Source organism: Mus musculus, chromosome 9, assembly GCF_000001635.26.
Source record: "Mus musculus strain C57BL/6J chromosome 9, GRCm38.p6 C57BL/6J".
Lineage (NCBI taxonomy): Eukaryota > Metazoa > Chordata > Mammalia > Rodentia > Muridae > Mus > Mus musculus.
In genome coordinates this window covers 58,350,735-58,374,244 of record NC_000075.6, presented here as the reverse complement: position 1 = coordinate 58,374,244, position 23,510 = coordinate 58,350,735, and the positions used below count along the sequence as shown (strand labels likewise).

Here is a 23,510-nt window from a genome sequence, read left to right as displayed (position 1 = left end):
GGGTATCAACCCACTCCGCGGCTGGCAGGTGTCGCCAAGAAACACACAAGTCACCCAACACCAGATGGAATCACGCTTTAGTCACATAGATGAGAGGGAATAAGAGCAACTTCAACAGTGGGTGTCTGCCCCCCTATAACCAGAGGTCTCAGTCTGCCACCAACACGGGATGATGACCTTCACATGGCCTTCTGTGCCATAGGTAAAGGCCCTCGCTCTCTCTCCACCTGGAAGAGATCTAGCAGGGAGGCTGGCCAGGAGCCATATGACGCACAAGCTTAAGCAGAACAAAGGAGCGCTCTTGGAGCCTGGAATGGGGAAAAGGTGGTTGCAGCAAAGTGATGTGCCCCACAAAAGCTTAGTGTAACCTTTTCTCTTGGGAGAAAAGGGGTTTAGTCCCAAGCCACTTTCCTAAGGCTGTGCAAGAGTCAAAAGCTACATGTACTGGTCACTTGTCCCCATCTGGATTTAGACACAAGTCTGCCTGGCACCACAACCCAAGAGCTTTCTTACCTGCACTCAATCACTCCTCTGCAGGCTCAGGTAAAGTCTGGATATGGTGACACCAACATTCCTGTGCTAGGGAAGCAAGAGATAGGCAGGACCCAGGGCTTGCTGGCCAGTGAGCCTAGCCTACTTAGTAAATTCCAGGTCAATGACATACTATTTTAAACCAAAACCAAAATAACAAGGTAAAAGTCTGAAATGTCTGGAGGTAAGAGTCCTCTGATCCCTGGAAGGCCCCCTCCCTCCTCACCAACGCAGCCCATCAGCTAACAGCCAGATTCCTAAGGGCAAAGATGGCCCAGGTGGCCTTCTGTAATGCTAATCCCAAGCATGCCAGTCCAGAACCTACGGCTCTCATGCCCTGAAGCATCTCTATGCATAGATACTTAAAGCAGAAATCTGGAGAGAGAAACAGAGAGAGACAGACAGACAGACAGAGAGCGAGAGACAGAGAGAGACAGAGATGCATAAAGGGAAAGTAATAAACTGGCGTCCAAACTCTTTGGCAATTATATACACAAGTGGAAGCAGGGACTCTTTAGCTCCAGGAGACCCAGGAGACATAAAGTGCTGGTAAGAATCTGCAAATGAGACCGGAGAGATGGCTCAGGGTTGAGTGTTTACTGCACAATCATGAAGACAGGAATTTGGATGCCAGCACCTATGTAACAAACTGGGCATCTGGCACAAACCCGTAACCCCAGCTCTGAAGTAGAAGAGGAGGAGACAGAGTAGTTGGGGCTTGCTGGCTTTTAGGCTAGTGGGGAAAGAGGGGGCCCCAGGTTTAAGATGAGAAGCTTCCTTCGAGGGGGACATCCAATGCCTCGTCCTGGACTCTGAGCACACGCACATGTCTTAGTCAGGGTCTCCATTCCTGCACAAACATCATGACCAAGAAGCAAGCTGGGGAGGAAAGGGCTTACTCAGCTTACACTTTCCACATTGCTGCTCATTACCCAAGGCAGTCAGGACTGGAAATCAAGCAGGAGCTGATGCAGAGGTCATGGAGGGATGCTGCTTACTGGCTTGCTTCCGCGGTCTTGCTCAGCTTGCTTTCATATAGAACCCAGGACCACCCACAATGGGCCCTCTCCCCTGGATCACCAACTGAGAAAATGCCTCACAGCTGGATCTCATGGAGGCATTTCCTCCTTTCTCTGTGATAACTCCAGCCTGTGTCAAGTTAACACACAAAACCAGCCAGTACAGTACACAATTGTGCACACACACACACACACACACACACACACACACGCATGAACATACACTCATACACACAAATAAATCCATTTCTTAAAGAGTATCTGAAAATATGTGGGTCAGATTCAGGCCCTTCGTGCTCTGTGGAGTTCCTTGAATTGCTTGAATATTAAGCCTCTGTATCGTTTCTATGAGGCTGCAGTAATACGAGTAGCCGGGGCTGGCTAATTTGGAGCAGAGTTATGACCCAGCATTTGTACCCAGGGAGCTGAAGGTTAAAGGAAGTTCAGCAGATGATCTACGTGCACCACACTCGGTTTAGAAACCAAGTTGCATTCAGCAATCAGATTGTTCCTACTCCTCTCTGGCCAATCCTCCTCACTTCGAGAAGCTTGCAGTTAATTCTCCACAAGGTGCATTACTAATGTGGAGGAACAGAGGCATCCGTCATCAGCCCCTGTCATCCACGGTGAGGAACACCCACGTGGTGTCTCCTGCTTCCCACGTTTGACTTGGAAACCTCACAGACCTCCAAATGAAGCTGCTCTGAGGTGTGTGGAGTGGATTCCTATTCCACTCAGTGCCTATGGGTGCTGCCCACCCCTCCAGCTCTGCCGAGACTGGGACAGCAGGCCAAGGCGCAAAGGCTCTCAGTATCTTCCCGTATTTGGATGGGGAAACAGAGGGAGGCAAAAGACAGGTGCTACCGGGCTGTCAGAGATTTCTGCAGTGCCTCCAGCCAGCAGAACACTATCAGACAATGAAACCGTGAACTGTGTCTACGCAAGACTTCCATATGGACAGCTCAGTTAATAAAGTTACGAAGGCAGAGATTGGCTGTGTTCTGATTTCATGGCTGGGGAGTCCGGGGGATTGGTAGATTTCAGATTTGAGGTCAGACTCCAAGTTCCACCTTGGAGCTCCTGACTGCAGTTTGGTTTGTGTAATGACTAAAGATGCTTTCCAGCCAGGACAGACCTGAGTGGAAAGGCACGTAAGGCTGGAGGTAGAGACCGTGACTCTGGAGCCAAGAGTCGCCGCTTTCTCAGGTCTGTTTAACAGCAACACCTACCAGACATCAGGAAGCTGGGGGCGGGGCACTAGAAGACTGAGCACAAAATAATCTGACATTGACCCTGGTGTAATGGAAATCAGGGTAGGAGGGAGAGAGACAGGTACAAGGTACAGAAAGGGGTGGGAGAGGATGGCAGTTACTCTACTTGTCTGTTTTCTTCAAGACAGGGTCTCACTATTTAGCCTTGACTGTTCTAGAACTCACTCTGTAAACCAGGCTGGCCTTGAACTCACAGAGATCTGCTGTCTCTGCCCCCTGAGTCCTGGCATTAAAGGCGTGCACCCCTACACCCTGCAGCTTCAGTTATTTCATTAAGTTATTCATCCAGTTGGTGCTCAAATCTACTGTCTTAGTTTGCCCAAGACCTTGCTCTGGGTATATAGGTAACTAAAGCAGAGGGTTGGGGAGTTGGCTCAGTGGACAAAGTGTTTGCCATGCAAACATGACTACCTGAGTGTGGATCTCCAGTCACCCTGTAAAAAGCCATGCATACAGATGTACACATCTGTAGCCTCAGTGCTGGGGACAGAAACAGGTGGATCCTTGACCAACCAGTCTAGCCAGGTTGAGTGAGAAACCCTGTTTCAAAAATAAGGTAGAGAATCTCACACACACACACACACACACCAGGAACCACTATTCAAATGCTAAATTGTGGCCTCCTATGTAGTCTTACATAAACCTACTCTTGGTCTCCAGATCAGATATACTGATTTGGTGTTTTGGAAAATCATCCCTAAACCTGAGGCTCTAACTGTAGTATTATGAGCTCTGGTACTGGTCTGGTAAAACAACAGCCAGAAATAGGAAGTTGTAGCTCACCTCCTCCAGGAAGTCCGCCCCAGCTAGCCAGCCCACTGGATCCATTAACTCAACCTCTGACACATAGCCTGTGTACACTGTAATCTGGAGAGGGGGGTGGTCTGTAGATTTACTTCCTTGGCTTCTGTGTGTGTTCCAAGGTCATTGTGATGGCAGTTCCAGGGCCTTGTGACACACATCTAGCTGGATTTGTTCAAATGTAGGGAATCAAGAGAGGTCCAGTTCATCTCTTAAAAGGAAGTCCCCTTTCCCTGGTTCCCTGATCACTAGGGAAGAGCTGGACACAGGCCACTCCCAAGGCAACAAGAGGGGAACATGACTACCCTTTCTCCAGAAAACAGCCTCTCTGCCAGGCGATCAGCCACCTTCATTCTGGTATGTTCTTTGATTTGATTTGAGAGAAGGTGTCTCTGTGCTGCCCAGGCTGGCCTTGAACTTGTGATCCTTTTGCCTCAGCTTTCTGAGTGCTGAGATTATAAGCTTATGCCACCACACCTGACATGTTCTTCATCAGTCCCAAGTGCCTGCCTCCCATAGTCCGGTTTATAGCGGGACTCTTTGTCCCTGCTGAATGGGAAGGCTGGCCATGGAACGGAGAGCAAGGGCCGCTTACCTTCAACAGCAGCCACAGGTTAGACATCTACATCCCTTTTTACCTTATTGGCGGGGGGGGCAGGACTTAGAACTCAGTATGGCTTCCTCCCCAACTGTGTCATTCTAAATTTTTTGAGTTTTAGAGTTGCAGCCTCTCACTGTTTTTCTTTGGTGCTTTTGCCAACAATTCTGGTATGTTGCCACCAGGTGGCAGTAGTGCTTCTGTTACTAGGTCCCAAGCCCAGTTAATAAACTATTCCGGTCCACCTGAGTCATGAAAATTTTCCACGCACTATTTTTCAAAATCATAACTAATTACAATGACCTTAACAAATCTCAAGACCCATTTGTCATGTGATTAATAGGGCGATATATAGAAATGCAAAACGAGCACTTGGGGTTTAAACGTTACACGTTTATTGCAGATGATCACCAAGCTTTGGATTTTTTTTCTATATTTCTCCCATTCTCCAAATTTAGAGAAGGCTAATACTAATAATAATGAATAAGCTGCCACACAGCAGTCGATGTGTACAGATGGTATTGTAAATGCTTTGTTTATAGTCACTCCTTCTCATCCCAGCCCTTTGAGATGGGATGTGATCAGGCTATTATCATTTGATGAGTGAGAAATAGATCTTGGAGACTTCAAATCCAGTCAGCTGCTCTCCAGACTCAGGCAAGCAGGCTGACCAGTCCTCCTCATCGATTCGTGAAGGCCCAAACGTGGAGCTGATTGCCAGCATCAAGGAGACCTTACTTCTCAAAGTTACCTGTAACTCCTAGTGCCCCGTTTCTCAGGGTTGATCCAGCAGATAAAGCGTGTGTGAGTTATTAAAGAGGGATGTTCGGTCTAGGGAGATGGCTCAGCACTGAAGTTCTTTTCTTGTAAACATGACGACAGAGTTTGAATCCCAGAACCCATGTGAAATGTTGGGTGGGTATGGTCATTCCCCTATAATCCCAGTCCCAGAAGGCAGAGATAAGAGGATGCCAGGGGCAAACTGACTAGGGGAATTTAGCCATATCAGTGAGCTCTAAGTTTGGTTGAGAGACCTTGCCTCATTGAGTAAGGTCAAGCAGGCAATCAAAGGTGATTCCCAGCATCAATCTCAGGCCTTCATGTGTACTCATAATATGTGCACACACGCATATCACACACACACACACACACACACACACACCACTGACAAACAAAGGGAGCTCGTAGCCCACCTGACCTGCAGATAGGGAAACTGACCTGCCTGTAGTCAATGGCTCACTGTGGCTTTTAAAGTCAAATGTTTCCCTACTTCCTGACCCCTGGCTCCTCACTCCAGCCTCAGCCATCCAGGAAACTGTTAGGAACTCGTCTCTGTAGGCTGTTTCCCCAAACTTTCAGAACCAGAAGACCCTCCAGTGATTTCAATACATTTTTCATTTAGAGTCCCGTGTCTACACATTCAGGTATTAAGAGAGAGATGGGGGCAGCTCTGGCCAGCGCGGGTGGATTCTGTCCAGCAGCTCAGGTCTCTCTGCAGTGTGGTACTTCAAGAGCCTCCTCTCTTCAGCCTGGGGAGAGGGACATTTTTGCACCCTTAGTTGCTATTTTGTAAATGCTTTTCAGACACTATCCCTTACCACTCATACGCAAGTGTGTGGCACACAAGTGTGCCTACCACACGCGGGCCAGGCGTGCGTGCATCTCCTCACATGAATATTCCTGCGACCGGCTGCTTTATATTTTCAAGGAAGATAAAATAGAGCACATGAATTGTTTACTTGGTGTTTATCTTAATCTTTCTATTATCAAAGCAGCACAGTCAAAGTAAAACATAAAATACGATTAAAAAAGGAAAAAGAGATGTTTACACTCCTTAACTTTCAAGAGAGTCCCGGTAGCTTTTTGGTTTGCTTTTGAGACTGGGTCTGATGCATCCCAGGTTGGCCTCAAGCTCACTGCATAGCTGAGAGTAACCTTGAACTTCTGGTCCTCCTGCCTCCACAGGTGTGTGGAATCGAACCAGGCATGTGGTTCTGGGGATCAAACCTGGAGCATCCAGTGTGCTAAGTGAGCACTCGACCAACTGAGCGACATCCCTAACCTCAATGACTAATTTTTTTTTCTTTAAATTTTATGCATATGGGTGTCCTGGCTGCATGGACATCTGTGCCCCACACATGTGTTTGGTGCCAAGGAGGCCAGAAAAGGGCATCAGGTGTCCTGGAACTGGAGTTACATCTGGTTGTGAGCTGCCATCTGGGTGCTAGGAATTGAACCAGGGTCCTCTGGGACAGCAGCCGGTGCTCTTAACTGATGCCATCTCTCAAGTCCCACTGTTGTTCTCAATAGAGAACGTTTTCTTGCATTTTCTTCAGTATTTTTACTATTATTTATTTAGTTGCTCTTGTTCTTGAGGTAGGGTCTCACTATGTAGCTTCATACGGCTTGGAACTTCCTATGTAGGCCATGATGTCCTTAATCTGAGAGATTCACCTGTTTCCCAGGTGCTGGGTGGGGTTACAGGCATGTGCCACTGTGCCCAACCTTCAGTCTTTTGTAAAAAATGCATATGAGCTTATGTATTACAGTTCTTATACTATGTAACAGACACAGTATACAAGAGGTATTACTGTGAACACTGATCCGGCTGGACTAGAGACCCCGAGTGTAGACGGACAGTGCTACTGTCAGACCACACAGACTACACGGAGAGGTGGTACTGGTGTGTAGGGAGAATGTCTGGTTTTAAACTGTGTACTCTGCTTTTTTTTTCCTGTTAACATTTGAATGTTTCCGGATTATTGTTCATGCCTTGTCAACATGACATTTTATATGCCTCACGGTATCCCAGTATATCCCACAGTATATATAAGACATGGCTTACTTAATGATTCCCTTATTGCAGAGATTCGGAGTACTTACATTTTTCATTTGGGTGAACATTACTGTCCTTCCTGGATTTTCGTTCCCCACTTATTTTCAGCAATTTCCTTTGGATAGAGCATTCTAGAACGGAGTCAGAGCCTAGCACTTGAAAACCACCTTGCATTAGAAGGGAAGCCCACAGACTCCAGCGGAGGACTAATCTGGTTGTTCTTACCAGGAGAAGAGAAACCCCCCCATTGACAAGGCAGAATGGGACAGCTTCTTCGATGAGAATGGTCACTTGGCCAAGTCACGAGACTTCATTTGCATTAACATCCTGGAAAGGGTATGGTCCCTGGGCTACCCTCAGCCACACCCTGGCACTAGGGGGTGGCCCAGAGGGCAGGGATCAGGCAGGGCACTGGGCAAAGCCCTCTGAATATTCGTCTTGAGAGTTCATGACCTCCATGACCAGGGACTACACCCCTTCGTGAGGACAGAAGCCTGGAAGTTCCTCACAGGCTACTACTCGTGGCAGAGTTCACGGGATGAGCGGCTCATGGTGGACAGCAACAGGAGGTAGAGCTTTCCAGACCCTCTTTCAGTGGAGAGTTGTTGGGGCTTCAGGTGGCATGGGGTGCGGGGTGGGGTGCCCTCTCAGCCTAAAGACTCAGGTCTCTTCTTCAAATGGATTCCCTATTCTTAGAAGACCCCCTGATGCTTCCTGCATGGGACCCACACGCAGTAGATGTAGCCAGGTTTAAGCTAGCACGTCCGCTCCAGTTCCATTGAACAAATAAGTGGCAGGCAGAAGTTTGTCCTACTTTCCCTTATCACCTTACTCCCAACCCCACCCTTCCCTACACAACCTACCCGTGAAGGGCCTAGTCCTCACATCACCAACTGCTACCCCCAAACCCCATGGCTGAATGGCCTCCTGAGTCTAGGTTCTACCTCTCTGCCCTGTCAACATCTGTTCCCAGTGCCCGGTATGGGCTTCTCCTGTCCTCAGGTTCAACAGTCCTGCAGGTGTATCTGCTGACATTTCAAACACCTATCTCTTTCCTAATCCTGGCTCCCTCATCCCAGAACCTTCCATCTGACCGTACCAGCTGCCTGAGGGGCTATTTTAGTGTTAGGGCTATCACTGTTGGGACGACACACCATACTCAAAAGCAACTTGTGGAGGAGGGACCTCATTCCATAGCTTACAACTCTACATTGCAGCCCATCACTGAGGGAAGTCAGGGCAGGAACCCGGAGGCAGGAGCTGATGCAGAGGCCATGGAGGAGTGCTGCTTACTAGCTTGCTCCTCACACCTTGCTCAATCTGCTTTCTTTATAGCAGCTGGGACCGACCCAGAGGCAGCACCTCCCACCGTGAGCTGGGCCCTCCATATCTATCACAAGTCAAGCAGATTAGTGACAGGCTTACCCATGGGTTAATCTGGTGGGGGTATTTTCTCAATCAAGGTTCCTTCTGCTACAATGACTCTAGGTTGTGTCAAGTTGATATAAAATGGACACCCAGGGAGTCTCCATCAGCTCAACGCTCTACCAGAGCTGGGTGTTCTTTGACTCCCTCTACTCCTGGATCATTCATTTGCTCTTCCTCCCTCCACATTGGTCCCCCCATTATCTATTTCCCAAAGCCCCACCCTTGGGCTTCTGGGATTGCTTAGAGGATGAAGGCACCTACCACCACGCCTGACAATCAGAGTTCAATCCCATAGTGGATGGTGGAGAGAGTAGACTCTCACAATCTGTCCTCTGACCTTCACAAGAATGTGGTACACACACACACACACACACACACACACACACACACACACACACTGAATAAATAAATGCAAAAACTCCATCCTTGCTTCAAGGCCAGGATCAAGCAGGGCGCTTCCTCTAGTGTGCTCTGATTGCCTGGAGGATCTTCATAGGTGAGTAGCACACAGTCTTGTTTGGGAAAGAATTCAATTCAAATTCTAGCATTAACATCATATTCTTGAGTGAACTTCTCAGCTTAAGGCTTAGTCTCCCCCTGCACTGTCAAATTTGGGGTCACAGTACAGTTCGCAGAGTAGTTACAATGACCTCATTATAGGAAAGGGCATGTATGTCATCGTGCACAGGGAAAGAACAGCTATGGTTCATGTTGGTGGGGATGCCACCCAAAGCCACTTCTGTGACCCTGGAACTTGGGCTTGCTGACAGCCTGGAGCCTGCCTCTTCTCTCCCCTATGGAGACCACACTGGGGCAGAGTCCTCTGCTCACCTTGTCTTTGGCTCACTGTTCTATGTGAGTGCTTAAGGTGGGCTGGGTCTGAATGACCCCACAGTGGATGGCTTCCTTCTTGGAGGTGTTCATCTTAGGCTACCTGACTACGACTGGGTGGCAGGGTCTGGAGCAGAAGCTGTGTTCAGCCTCAAGGCAGCTCCCAGCCAGGATGTGGAAGACAGCTCCACAGGGGACCAGCAGAGAATAGTCCAGGACAGACAGGATGTGAGTGTCAGACCAGGTACTGAGGGCCTAAGGAACAGCCCACGTGATTGCCGAGGCCAAGTGCCGTAAATGGGGGGATTGACAGTAACAGACATTTTTTTCTCTGGCCTTCTGGAGGCAGAAGACAAGGTTGCGTGCTGGCCTCCTGGGAAGGCGCTGAGAGACAGAAGGTTCTTCTCCACACCTCCCACGGAAGCTTCCGTAGCTTGAGGCTACATCCATTCACTCTCTGGTTCAGTGGACACATGCCCTCCAACCGTGTGTGTGTGTGTGTGTGTGTGTGTGTGTGTGTGCTAAAGACAGTTGTCATTTATAGGTCCCCTAGAAAACACAGAATGGTCTCATCTTGAGATCCTAGAAGACCTCTTCTATAAATAAGACCACGTTACAGGTTCTAGGGGTTACATTTAGGATATGACTTTTAGAGGCCACCAGTCAGTTACTGGACTAACTAAATAAAATTCAGTCTTCAACATGAATCCTTCCAACTCAGGGGGTGCCAGAATTGTCCCCACTCTGCAGATGAGGAAACTGAGGCTTAGGGAAGGGAGCGCAACATTGCTCTGCAGGTATTCGGTTAAGTGGTGGCTCCAGAGTTCGGGGGCTACGTGGGGGGCGGGGACACTGAGCCCACCCCACATTAACTTGTCCCCACACTGTGCCAGCCACATGTTGGGAACGCTTGCTCAAGGCCACTCAGGCTGAGATGGGTGAAAGGTGGGGACCAGGTGGGCAAGGCTACCCCATTCCCCTTGAACTCAGCATCAGCTGCTCCCGAACTATCCCTTCCTGGAAGGGGAAGGTCACCTTACTCAGCCCCAATGCTGTTCTCAGGAGGAACTATAACTCCTTGTGCCAGATGTATGAGAAAATCCAGCCCCTGCTGGAAAACTTACATGGGAACTTCACAGAGACTCGGAACAACATCGGTGAGTAGAGGGAGGGAGGGAGAGAGGAAGGAAGGGCTGGGCAGGGGAGAGGGAGGGAGGGCTGGGCAGGGGAGAGGGAGGGAGGGCTGGGCAGGGGAGAGGGAGGGAGGGCTGGGCAGGGGAGAGGGAGGGAGGGCTGGGCAGGGGAGAGGGAGGGAGGGAGGAAGGAAGGGCTGGGCAGGGGAGAGGGAGGGAGGGAGGGCTGGGCAGGGGAGAGGGCAGGAGCCATTTATGTCTTTTCCTAGTCATTTCCAGGCATAGGTGACTCCTGGGGCTTAGCAACTGCCTTGATTTTGGCCTGGGGTTTTCCTAGCCAAACCTGGGTCAATCTACCCGCCAGTGCTCATGAGTCCTACGTGTGCTTCCCTGCCACATGCTATCTCTGTTGCTTTGTCTTCTTCTCCCCACCCCTACGACTTTGAACTAAGTCAGATCTGAATTGGATGGGAGGAGCATTTGGGGGCGAGGAGAAGCCCAGAACAGCAGGGTGTGATGATGAATTGTGTAGGGGGGGGGGGCTGACAAGCCTTTTGTAGCCCCCCCTGCTAGGGTTTTTAGGATCTGTCCTCTACTGAAGAAGATGAAGTAGTCTTTGCTTTCTATGCTGGAGATGAGTGACTGTCACTCCCCGTCCCTTGCTCTAACCTAGCGTACGACATCCAGAGGCTGTATGATAAAGATCCCCTGGGCAATGTGCTTATAGACAAGAAGAAATTGGAGAAGACCCTGCTGCTGAGTTATGTCTGCAACACAAAGGCTGGTGAGCCGGGATGGAGCCCCAGCCCATACTGGCCGGTCCTTCCTGGACCCTGGCCCAGGGCCCACTAGCTCCTCCTCACCGGAGCCCTTCCCTGCAGAGTACCAGCGAGGCTTCCATGAGATGGTGATGCTTTTCCAGCTGATGGTGGAGCACGACCATGAGACCTTCTGGCTCTTCCAGTTCTTCCTGCAGAAAACAGTGAGGATTAAGCGGGGCTCAAATCTCCTCCTCCCCACCACCCATCAAGCCCAAGGCACTGACAGCCTCAGACACTTCCTCCAGCCCCCAAACACTCTGTAGGTCAGTGGGTGAGCACTGGAAGCCTCAGAGTTCAGGAGGGCTGTTCTGGGTCACACTCTTACACAGACAGACAGACAGACAGACAGACAGACAGACACACACACACACACACACACACACACACACGGAAGACCCAGACATGTGGCCTCTCAGAGTTAGGCCTGAGAGAGGTTGGCTTTCTTCCATGATGCCCTCAAGTTGAACCAGGAGGACTGATCCCTGGTCCCGTCTTGTACAGGAGCACAGCTGTGTCATCAACATCGGTGTAGGCAAGAATCTGGACATGCTCAACAGCCTGATCACTCTACTGGACCCTGAATTTGCTGAACACCTCAGTGAGTGGTCCACAGTTACTATTACTTCTCACACCAGCAAGTAGGCTGTGGAAGGGTCCCGACCTAGCCTGACAGACATATTCAGGAGGGGAGGCCCAACGTGAAGGAGCCTGGCTGGGTCTGTGATGCTAAACCTAAGCTCCAAATGGACTCCATGGCTTGTTGAGAAAGTAGCAGGTGACATTCTCATGTTTCTTATGTCTCCCATGCTCTGTCATGTGGTGGCTTAAGCACCTGCTTTTCTTCCCACAGAAGGGAAGGGCTCAGGGGCTGTGCAGTCCCTCTTCCCGTGGTTCTGCCTTTGCTTCCAGCGTGCCTTCAAAACCTTCGATGATGTCTGGAGGCTCTGGGAGGTGAGGCAAATGAAGCTGGGGACGCTTAAGGTAGACTGTACCCCCTCCTGCGTTAGGGAGAAGCTGCAAGGTTTCCTGCCTCCCTTTCTTCCCGGCTTTGGATCATGCTCTGTGATTTGGAGTTTAATTAGGTTATCAACCTTACTCCTGCCTTGCTGGAGAGCGCTAGAGCATCTGCCCATCAATTGTGATGCCAGACTCCACCGACCTTCTATAGGGTAGTTAGCACAGGCACCTGCAGCTGCTCCCACCCTCCCCTGCTCTCTGCTATCTTTCACTGCCCTTCCTTGGCCTTCCCCTCCTCTAGAATGCTGGCTTGCTTCTCTTAGAACCTGCTTCCCTACAAGGCAGGCCCCAAGGACACCTGAAGTCTTCCAACAACAGTCCCTCGGGCCAGCAGCAGATGACCCTCCTTAGGAACAAACCCACCACCTGTTGCTGTCCTGCCTCACAGCTGTTCCTAGCTACAGGGTCTACCCCAACTGCCAGTCTGGCATGGACTATCCCATAATGCACCTCCCACCTGGCTCACCCTTTCATCCTGGATTGCCAACCCCCAAGTCCAAATTGAATATAGCACCCCTGCCACAGATTTTTTGGGAATCCCTGGATTGCTAAGCTCTGGCTTTTTTATATCCTGTTCTGAGTATGTGGTCTGTGGACTCTTGCTGCCCCCAGGGTATCCTGGTCTCAGGCAACAGAGTTGAAGCCTGCTGGCTGCCCACAGGTCCTGCTGACGGGGAAGCCCTGCAGAAACTTCCAGGTGCTGGTGGCCTACAGCATGCTACAGATGGTGCGCGAGCAGGCGCTTCTGGAGTGTATGAGCGGTGACGCCATTCTCATGGTGAGAGTGCCCTCGCCAGATCCCCTGCCAGCTTAGACCCTGATCCCTGTACCCATCTCACAGAAGGATGCAGGCCCATGATGCCCTGGTTGATGGCCGCTTTTGCCTCCAGGGGAGAGATGATGAGAGAGCAGGATGCAGTTCCATGATGATGGTTTTTAGTAGAATCCTCAAAGGCCCTGCACAGTGACAGAGGCTGTGCTGGTTTAGCATCCAAGTAAGCATGTGAGGGAACTGAGACCTTGGTCTAACCACCAGACTCTACTGCCTTGACGTTAACCCTTGGCCATGTAGCAAAGGGCCTATGTTTTTAGATGTGCTTTAAAAGCCAGCTGAAGTACCAGGGGGAAAAAACATCTCAGGTAGTACTCCACTTATAAACCAAGTCTTCCTTAGGCGCTGAAGGCATGCAGCAGAAGCCCCGGGGTTTCCTAGACACTCATGTGAAGGCTATGTTTATCAAACCCCCAAAGCATACAGTTTGCAAGCACTGTGGCAGGTTGTGGAGACCTCAAGTACTCCCCAATAACTGCTGTGAGTAGTAGCTTTCTTACCTTTGAGCTCCCAAAGGCACAAGGAGAGGTGTTCGCTTACACACACACACACACACACACACACACACACACACACACACACTCACCATACACATGTATCCCCCTCCAGGCCTGCAACAACCTTATCGACCTTGATGCGGATGAGCTGATCTCTGCTGCCTGCGTGGTTTATTCTGAGCTCATGCAAAAGGAGGTAAGCTGACCAGTGGTTTGCCCTCCTCCTTTGTCATCCTCCTCCTCCTAGTCCTCCTAGTCCTCTTTCTCCTCCTCCTCTTCCTCTTCTTCTTCCTTCTCTTCCTCCTTTTTCTCCTCCCCTTCCCCTCCCCATCCTCTTCCTCCTCCTTCTCCTCCTCCTCTTCCTTCTCTTCCTCCTCTCCTTCCTCTTTCTCCTCCCCTTCCCCTCCCCCATCCTCTTCCTCCTCCTTCTCCTCCTCTATCCCTCTTCCAAGAAGCCTTCCCTGCCTATAGCAGTCACACTTGGCTTCAGAGCCACTCTGTGCCACATTCCCTCCCACCAGCCTATAGAAGCCGCTCTGCATGGTCTTTTCACTATTGATATCCTCAGGCAGTCTGATTCCTGGGGTCACAGCCTTCATCTCATATTCCCTGTGTCCTTCCCAAGGGGTCCAAGTACAGACCTGGACCTCCAGGGACTCAGGAGAATGTCATCAGCTAGACAGAGTGGAGGGAGAACAACATCAGATAGTGTCTGTCTACATCACACCTTCCTGGCTCTCCTCGCCCCCAGGTCCCTCAGCCATTAAAGGAGTTCCTTCTCTAAGGACACTGACACTCACAATGGACACCTGCCCTCAATGGACTGGATGAATGCAACTCTTCAACTATGGGGTCAAGATCAAGTCCTATAAGTACTGGGGTGAGGATGTAGACAATACAGCACCATAGAAACCACCTCTGGACTGTTGGTTTGTGGTGGTCACATGTCTCCTTTGACCTGACTGCATGGTGGTTGAGACTGTATAGTAAGTGACTTCTGTGAGGCTAGGGAGAAGACACACTGAGACAGGACTCATGGATCTTTAGGGGTGCAACCAGAAAGCAAATGGGCAGAGTAGGACAGTTTTGAAAGCCTCCCAGACATGTGTCACAGACAAGAGTGAGTATACAGGGATCACCACAGCTGAGACTCGAGGAGCTGGAGCTCTGGCCTTTCCATCTCTCCTCACTATCCCCTTGCTCTCAACATAGTCATCAAATTCTTTTGCACGCCCCAGGCTTCCCACCATCTGTGGAAGAGCCAACCCAAAGCCCTGGCCATCAGGCTGCTCTCCTCCTGGTCTCAAAGTCCACCTCCTAACTTTACTCATTATTCCTCTACCTCCAAGGGTCTCCTGATCTAAGCTGGGCTCCCCAAGCTTCCTCATCCTCTCCAGAGACTGCATTCTAATGCTTGCCTAGGAAATTATTCTCTCCTGGATCAAGAGGGACTTGTCTCCTAGGCCATGGTCCCCTTAAGTTCCATGCCCAGCCTGCCTAGGCTCTGGTGAGCCTTCCTGCCAGTAAGCATGGAGAAGGGGGATGGGCCTACAGAAGGGCTGAGGTTGTCTGGGTACCTCAGAGTTGCACAATCACATGCACACGCGAGTGCACACACACACACACACACACACACACACACTTACAGGTATTACATTTTTCAGGGAGGCCTGTGGGTCCATTGGTTTTGTCTATCCTTCTCCCAACTCCAACTGAAAACACCTCTTCTCTGATTCCAAGATGGCGGTCCTACAGGCAGTCTCTCTGAGAGTGTTATTCCTCTCTGTCTTCCTCTCAAATGACAATCTCCCATCCATGCCCAACTTTGTCTCTTAGCTGTTGTTTTTGATGGAGATGGAGATGCTGAATAGGGGAACCCAGTTTTACCAGCTGGGTTTTCTTTGCATAGTTAAGAAGAGTACATTTGCCAGCAGCAGAACATGTGGGTAAATTCATGTGCTGAGCTCTCCTTAGCAATGTAGATTAGCGTTGTGGTGTTGTTGTTTTGTTTTGTTTTTCCAAATAACAATACAAAGTAAAACATTCTCCTAACTTAATCTGGGCATTGGAACAGCCGTTTCATACTCTTTCGTGGCCCTTTGGCCTGGCAGCATAAGTTAGTCCATTACTTTTAGTTTGAATATTCACACAATACTACCCAGCTCAAGAATAAAATAATAAAATAAATAAATAAATAAATAAATAATAAAATAACTCAGCATTTCTAAGACATGACTCCAACCTGCCTTTCTTTTTTAATATTTATTTTTAATCCTCTATGTATGTATGTATGTATGTATGTATGTATGTATGTATGTATGTATGTATTATGTAAGTGCTTGTGTGTGGATACATGCATGTGAGTATAAGTGCCCAAGGAGGCCCAAAGAAGACATCAGAACCTCCAGAGCTGGAGTTACAGGCAGGTGTGAGCAACTCATCGTGGGCGCTGGGAACCAAACCTGGGTCCTCTGCAAGAACAGAATGCAGTAAACCCCTTAACCCTAGCCATCTCTCCAGCCCCACAAACCTGCTCTAAACATCACTAGAGATGTTGGCAAGATGGCTCAGAGGTTAAAGACACTTACCTTCAAACCTGACAACTTGAGTTTGATCTGTGGGCCTCACATGGTAGAAGGGGATACCTGAATCCCAATAGCTGTCCTTGCTGCGTGTATGCTGTGGTATAGATAAGTTCACCCTACACACACACACACACACACACACACACACACAAACACACACACACACACACTTAAATAAACAATGATTTTAAAAATTACTGGAGTCCCAAGGTTACAGGGGAAAGATCCCTCTTGGCTGAAGTAGGGGTGCTGATCCCAGAGCCTGTCTTGCAATGATCCACCCCCCTTGAATTTCACATCCTTCCTTAAAGTTCCTTCAAGGATCCTCTGGCCTACTAGAGAACATGTTTGAAATCTCTGTGATGTCTTAAAGATGAAAGGGTTCAAGCATGGACAGTGAACAGTCCAGCTAGAGAGAAAGCATAAGCTTGGGGGTAGGACATGAGGTCAGAGCCCCCACTCATCTGCCACACTCCTAGGGGGCCAGCAGGCCATGGCTGAGACCTTCCTCGTTTGCTTGTTATATATAACCTGAACCAGGTATCTGTGAATTGAATCAATTATATCACCCAGTGGGCTTCTCCTAGTAAGGTCTAGTCTAGCATTGAATCAAATTATATCACCCAGTGGGCTTCTCCTAGTAAGGCCTAGTCTAGCATTGAATCAATTATATCACCCAGTGGGCTTCTCCTAGTAAGGTCTGTGGGAAAGCCCTTAGCATTATCACACCCAAAGTCAGCATCATTAAAGGGCCTGTATTCGGTATAAAAGGTTACTTCAGTACATACTGAGTACTGTACTGATGTGTTCAGACTTCAATAAAATACCTCATCCCACGCCATCTGTGAAGAGAAATAAAATGCTTGGCTGTTACCCTAGAAGCTAGGATGCTCCCGATGAACCAGCCTGCTTCCATCTTGGACTTGAAAGCCATCTTATAGTAAAGACAAAATCCTGCTTATGATTAAATCTGTTTGTCAAGGATTGGGCTATGCCTCACTTGAAACCTTAAATACAAACGGTTCAGTACTGCCTGTTCCAGGAAATGGCAACCATGTTGCTTCAACCATGTTTCAACTGACTCCTTGTTTCAAAAGATTATGATAACCACCATCTGTCATGACTACCTTGCCACATTTTGTTTCTATAATCCCACCTACTTGCCTGCCAAATCCATCCTTTGGAAACCCTCTACCCCTCAGCTATAAAAGCCCTTATTTTCCCATGTCCAAGGCTGAACACTTGAACTCTGTCTTAAGGGGAGGCAGTCTGTGTACATAAATTAAAAGGGTTACTTTAATTAATTTGACCATGATACTTTGGGTTGGTAGTCTCTCTCTCCTTGCATCTTTGGAATTAACAGTTCCAATCAATACAAGGTGCTGGCTGATTAAGTATGTGGTGTGTTCCAGACATGGCAAAGGCGGTAGATGTATCTCCCTTCAAACTCTTGTTTAGCTATTTACTTTTGTTGTTTGAGACTGTCTCGTGTAGCCCAGACTGACTTGAGACTCCTTATGCAGCTTAGGATAACTTTGAACTCTCACTCCTCTGGCTTCTACCTCAGTGGTGGGATGACAGGCTTGTGCCACCCAGCCTGGTTTATACAGCACTGAGAATCAAACACAGGGCCTCATGGATGCCAGGAAAGCATCCTACCAGTGAGCTATGCTCCCAGCTCCTCTCTTCATTAAGGTGATAACCCCATCCATAAGGGTGGAGCCCTCACGACAATGACAGTGACAATGACAATCCTGTCTCTGGAGCTCTGCCTCCTCACGATTCACAAGTCTCACTATGTGAACCTGGGGGGACACAAACACAGATGACAGTAGTAATTGGGAGCTGCCTGCTGTCTGGGTTCCAACTGTTTGAATGAAAGAAAACACAAACACTGTTCCCATGGCCCTCAGAGTTGAGTGGGGGCCAGGTATCACTACAATGACAGTCTTGGGGCTTCTGGTTTACCTCAGGGTCTGCTAGCCTCTGTTATCAGATCAGGCCAATCTCTCATCTCAAAGACCACCCTGTGTTCAGTAATTAAAGACGCACAAATAGGCTCAGATTCTGAAGAGCCAGTCTGTTAAGGGGTATGCAGGAGGCTCCACCCATCTTTGCCTTTCCTTTCAGTCAGTGGAAGTCCCCAAGTTGCCATACCCATTATATCAAGTTCAGGGTCTCTGGATGGGAGGGGAGGAGCTGGGTGGAGGCTTGGGGCAGGGCTAGGCTGGGGCCCAGGACTAGGTGGGTATGCATGACTAACTAGGTGTCGAGGTGAAGCAGCCTGACAGGAGAAGACAGCAGGAACGTCAGTGTGGCAGACTGTTATTCTCTCCTGACAGAAACTGGAGCTTCCCTACCTCTCCACTTAGAGAACTCCCCAGGATCATTCTAGAAATAAGCATTCCAACTTTTTTTTCCTGAACTGCCACATAAAAGAATCTCTTGGAGATGGGGGAATTAATAAGTACCCAAGTCTTAAAAACCTGACCCTCACCTGCAGTGATATGCAAATCGTACCCAAACACCCACAGTGCAGTATTCTGAGGCTGGAAGTAAATAGATGCAAATGTATGCAACAATTATGCAAACAAGGGCAGCCCCAGATTAATGGCCCCCATCCTTCAGCTAGGCAGCAGCTGTCTCTTGGGGGTAAGCATGGGTGGCAGGGCCGAATGGACTCCTGGTAGAAGCATCCTGAGGAAGGGTCAGCTCTCAGGTCAAGAGGGAGATTGTTCACACACCTGGCTTGCTGATGCTCTGCTCTGAAAAGTCTCGGTGTGTTTATCATCCTGGCAGGATGTTTTCTGAAGGGTCCTGGTCTTAAGTCTCAGGGGGTTTTTTTGGTTTTGTTTTTTTTTTTTTTTTACTTTTTATTGATTCTTTGTGAATTGCACATTATGCACCCCAAACCCACACATCTCCCCATCCTTCCATATCTGCCCTCCACCCTTGCAACCTCCCCCCACCCAAAGAAAACAAAAAATAAGAATAAGTAAAAATAAAATAATAAAATCTCACCATGGGAGCCGCAGTGTGTCCGTGGTGTATCACATGGTATACCCTTTAGCCCAAACAGCTTCACTTGCAAACATTCATTGCAGTGAGTCATTGGTCCGGTTCCAGGCCTCTGGCTTCTGCTACACCATCAATACTGGATCCTCACCAGGACTCTCTCAGATATCCTGTTGTTGCCCTGTGTCATGGGAGATCTCGAAGACCAACCTCTTCCCACACTCCGGAAATTCATAGCTGTGAGTTGACATACTGTGTAGGTCAACTCACAGTCCTGGATCTGGGTCGAGGTAGTAGCTGAGTTGGCCATCCTGCCAGCTCTCCTATCCTGGGACTAGGAGCAGCTCCTGCTTTGCCCAAGCAAGGGACAGGGCCAGCTTTCCGGCTCTCACACCTTGGGGCCGGCTCTCCTGTGCCCACTCCATCAAAGCCAATTCTGCCTTACTGTCCAGGTGAGATGTGGGGCCCAATTTCCTGAGGGCTGCAGCCAGTAAGGAGTGAGGCCAGCTCTCCAGCTCTCGTGCCCTGGAGCAGGCTCTTCCAAGCTTCTCATGCCCTCAGGGCCAGTTTCCTTTACCCACACCACCAGGGCCAGCTCTTCTGTGCTGCCTAGGTGAGGTGCAGGATGGGGTGTCAGGGGACACTCCCTGAGTGCAGTCAGTGAGGGGTGGGGCCAGCTCTGTGCAACCCTCAGACATTAACATGACCCCAAGGAGGCAGCCCAGACCAGGGACATCAGCAAGACCTTTGGTGGTAATAGGGGCCATGAACCCTGCCTGGGGGGTCCATAGGATGTACACAGACTCCTGAAGCTGCAGGGTGACAGACCCAGACGTGGCCAGGACATCACCATGGCCTCAGGTGGTAGCACAGGCTACACTCATCAGGCAGCATGGGTGAAGAACTCATGAGAACTGGAAACCTGGAGCCCACTGCACAACTTGCAGGCAACTCAACAGACTGGAGGGTATCTCTTCCGGGTAGATGAGTTGGTCTGAGCCTCTTCGGGGCAGCTCAGTTTGAGTGTCTTTTAGCAGTCTTTACTGTTTCCATAAGCTTGGGGAGGGAAGGAATCTAGTACTTCTGAACAGTTTCAGGAACTTCCTAAAGCTTCTGAGGTGTTTGCTTCAAGCTTCCGTGCTGAATAGGGTATTCCATGGGTACCATAACCATCTTCCGTCTAAGAAGGGATGTTTTATCTGGGAGGAAACTGCTGCACAGCAGGCTCTGGACTTCGGAGGAATGGTAGTGTTGACTGTGATGGTGAAGGTGAGGGAGGTAAATGCAGAGACAATGGTGGACATAACAGTTGGAAATACAGGTGGTTGTTGACCATGGTCATGCCATTTTATAAAACTCTTCCATCTTGGTTAAACCATGACAATTCCTGAAACCAAACTAATCTCTTTCCTAGAACTAAAGAAACGTGTTAATCTAGATTCTTTCTGTTTCCATCCTATTGACCTTGCCCCCAACTGCAAGCAGCCAACCACCAGAGGTGTTTATTGATCACCTGACATTCTTTTCTTTTTCTTACCCCACATTCTTTAACCCACCTTACTAAGTAATCCTAGTAACAGCCAGTGCGGGCCCCAAAGTGAAGATTTTCAGTTCCCTTTTCCTACCCCCTCTTCTGCTCTTCAACTACCCCAGTCTAACAGTCTATATACCTCGGACAACAGAGTCTGATTTTCTTAGAGCAGAGACCGCTCATTGCAGACCTCTTCCCTGATAAAGCCGTGCTATGGCTGAATTGCTCACTCTCTTCTCTGCCTTTTCTTCTCCCCAAGCTTACGAGGTCCTTGATTTAAGACGGTTCAATCCAGAACTTCTCAGTTTTACGGTGGTGCAAATGGGATACACATGCCGTTGGAAACATAGCTCTAAATATTGTTTCTTTTACTTTTGTTCTGGTTTCCAAGGCACTAAAGATTGGACCTGCAGCTTCATTCGTGCAAGGCTCTAGCACTGAGCTATGTGCTCAGCTTTTTTCTTTCTTTTTCGTTTTCTTTCTTTTTTGTTTTTTAGATTTATTTATTTATTTTATACGCGTACACTGTAGCTGTCTTCAGACACACCAGAAGAGGGCATCAGCTCCCATTACAGATGGTTGTGAGCCACCGTGTGGTTGCTGGGAATTGAACTCAGGACCTCTGGAAGAGCAATTAGTGCTCTTAACCACTAAGCCAGCCCCAGCTTTTTATTTTATTTTATTTTATTTTATTTTATTTTTTAAAGACAGGGTCTATCTAGGTCACCCAGGCTCTCCTTAAACTTAAAATCTTTTTGCCTCAGTTGCCCAAGTAGGTGAGATTATGTGTCTTCACCAACAGACCTGGCTGCATTTTACATTTTCGTTTCTTCTCAGGCTACCCATAGGCCACAGCACATCCTCTTCTACTGCATCCCTAAAGTGTGATGGTCCATACATTAAATGTAGATGCCTTTTCACGTTAGGACTTTTCAGTTTATAAGGCTTGTCATGGCATAGGCCCATCGTAAGCTGAGAAGTGTGTGGCTGAGAAGATGGCCTGGGTGGAAGTAGAGGTGAAGTTTTTGGTGATGGTGGTGATGTGAGCAGTAGAAATGGTGACCACAGAGGTAAGGGGAGTTGAGGGATGGTAATGGGTACGAGAACAGAGGCAGTACTGGTACAGGTTATGGTAACAGGATAGCAGGTGAGAGGTAAGGTGCTATGGGCAAATGTGCCAGGGCAAGACCATGAAGAGGTTCCTCCATCTTGTTTTCTTGCTGAGGCCATTTTTGGTTTAACATGAATCTGATCTCCTTGATGGAGGAACCCCATGGAATATTACCCAACTCTATTCTAGGACCCAGGGTTGAGATGCACCAGCTAACTTAGCTTCTGTTGAACTGCTTGCTTGCTAAGCAGGATACCAGGATGTGGTTTTCCCCTTTAAAAACCCCTTACCCTAAACACTTGGCACTAGACTTGGGTCCTGACTACCTGAAGGTAATCCCAATAAAGATTTTCAATTGGCTATAAACTGTTTGAGTGATCACCTCTACTGGGTTTCCTCAAACACAAGGAAGAGATGATAGAGGTCATGTTAATTACCACCGTCATGGCAAGGATGTCACTGTAAGGGTGAGGAAAGTCACGGAGAAGAATGGTGTGGTGCCTGCTTAGTCTCATGACGGGGCCATCTGAAGGCCCTAGGACACTGACGGTATGGCTTAGTCCAAGCTGGAAGGCCCAAACCATGGAAGTCAATGGTGTAATTTATTCTGATGCTCTCAGGCTAAAAACCAGAGGTCATGGTGTAAGTCCTAGAGTCTCACGACCACTGAGCCTGCAGTTCTGATGTTCAAACCTGCAGGAAGAGTCTAGCTTCAGTAGTCTAATTGCTACCCAAAGCTAACCATCACAGCCAGATGACACTTCAGGAGTGTCTCAAAGCATCCCAAAAGCAACAGCAAAGGACCTGGTAGACTCCCACAGTAAGGAGGTTCTGTACGTAAGGCTCTCATTTCTGAGGAACCTGCATTTCCACGTGACATTCTGCAAAGGGTGGTTCTCCTCCACAAGCACCAGACTCCACCAGAAAAGAGGGCCTGCCCTCCTCACCCCCAGCCCCTGCCAAGGGTTTTTGAGAGTCACTGGGTCAACCTTACCCAGTGTAGAACAGAAGGGGAGGAAAACTTATTACCTAGGTTAGAGTTGCATTGGGGGTTGGGGAGAAGGGATCTATTGGTGTCACCTGCTTTGGCTGCAGGAAAGGGTGCTTAGGGCAAATGCAACTTCAGGATCCCGTGGATTTTTCACAGCCCCAGAGTCCATGAGTATGTTCAGTGAGGACCACGTCTTCCTCCTTTCTCTCTCTCTCTCTCTCTCTCTCTCTCTCTCTCTCCCTTCCTTCATCCACCTCTCCCACTACCACCTGTATTTCACCGTGACAATAAACTTTATCTTAAGGGCCCAAATGGTGGCCCATTCCCCTGGGGGGTGGTTTGAAGAGAGCAGGATCATAGGGAAGGGCTGTTCTCCCAGGAAAAGGGAGCCACTACAACAGTCTTACCCCTGACCACAGGGCTGCAAGGAGATCCTGGCTACTGGCCACAGTCAGATCAGGGTGGATCTAGAGATGAAAGCAAGTGTCTACGACCTGCTTCCCACTATGAAAAACCAACCAAAGGCCTCTCTGATGCCTTTCAAACCTAAGACCAGCTATGCTCCACAGAAACAAATGTGAAAAAATAAAATAAAATTTAATTGTAATATTTAAAAAGCAAAACCAGCCAGACATGGTGGGACAGGCCCACAATCTCAGCTT

At 48.9% G+C, this 23,510-nt stretch overlaps 1 protein-coding gene and 1 long non-coding RNA gene across 5 annotated transcripts; one reads left to right on the top strand and one right to left on the bottom strand.

Moving 5' to 3' along the window:
* Positions 1-61: 61 nt before the first annotated feature.
* 1700072B07Rik (RIKEN cDNA 1700072B07 gene) lies at positions 62-3,741 on the bottom strand. Its single transcript, NR_040727.1, has 3 exons — positions 3,605-3,741; positions 514-574; positions 62-308 (listed from the first exon to the last, which is right to left on the bottom strand). It is a non-coding gene; the product is annotated as an RIKEN cDNA 1700072B07 gene (long non-coding RNA).
* Positions 3,742-3,747: 6 nt separating this feature from the next.
* On the top strand, positions 3,748-14,529 carry Tbc1d21 (TBC1 domain family, member 21). Of its 4 annotated transcripts, none has more exons than NR_151687.1 (11): positions 3,790-3,979; positions 7,285-7,392; positions 7,522-7,625; positions 10,378-10,472; positions 11,122-11,232; positions 11,330-11,430; positions 11,771-11,867; positions 12,120-12,220; positions 12,899-13,064; positions 13,728-13,811; positions 14,367-14,529. NR_151687.1 is itself a non-coding variant. In NM_001357455.1 (11 exons), the coding sequence occupies exons 1-11, from the start codon at positions 3,920-3,922 to the stop codon at positions 14,397-14,399; spliced, it is 1,008 nt and encodes a 335-aa protein (NP_001344384.1). In that variant the 5' UTR covers positions 3,790-3,919; the 3' UTR covers positions 14,400-14,529. The 4 variants fall into 4 exon arrangements, 3 of the variants coding, with proteins under 3 accessions (XP_017169155.1, NP_001344384.1, NP_083130.1); NM_001357455.1 differs by having other exon boundaries at positions 12,123-12,220; positions 12,948-13,064; NM_028854.4 differs by having other exon boundaries at positions 12,948-13,064.
* Positions 14,530-23,510: the final 8,981 nt, after the last annotated feature.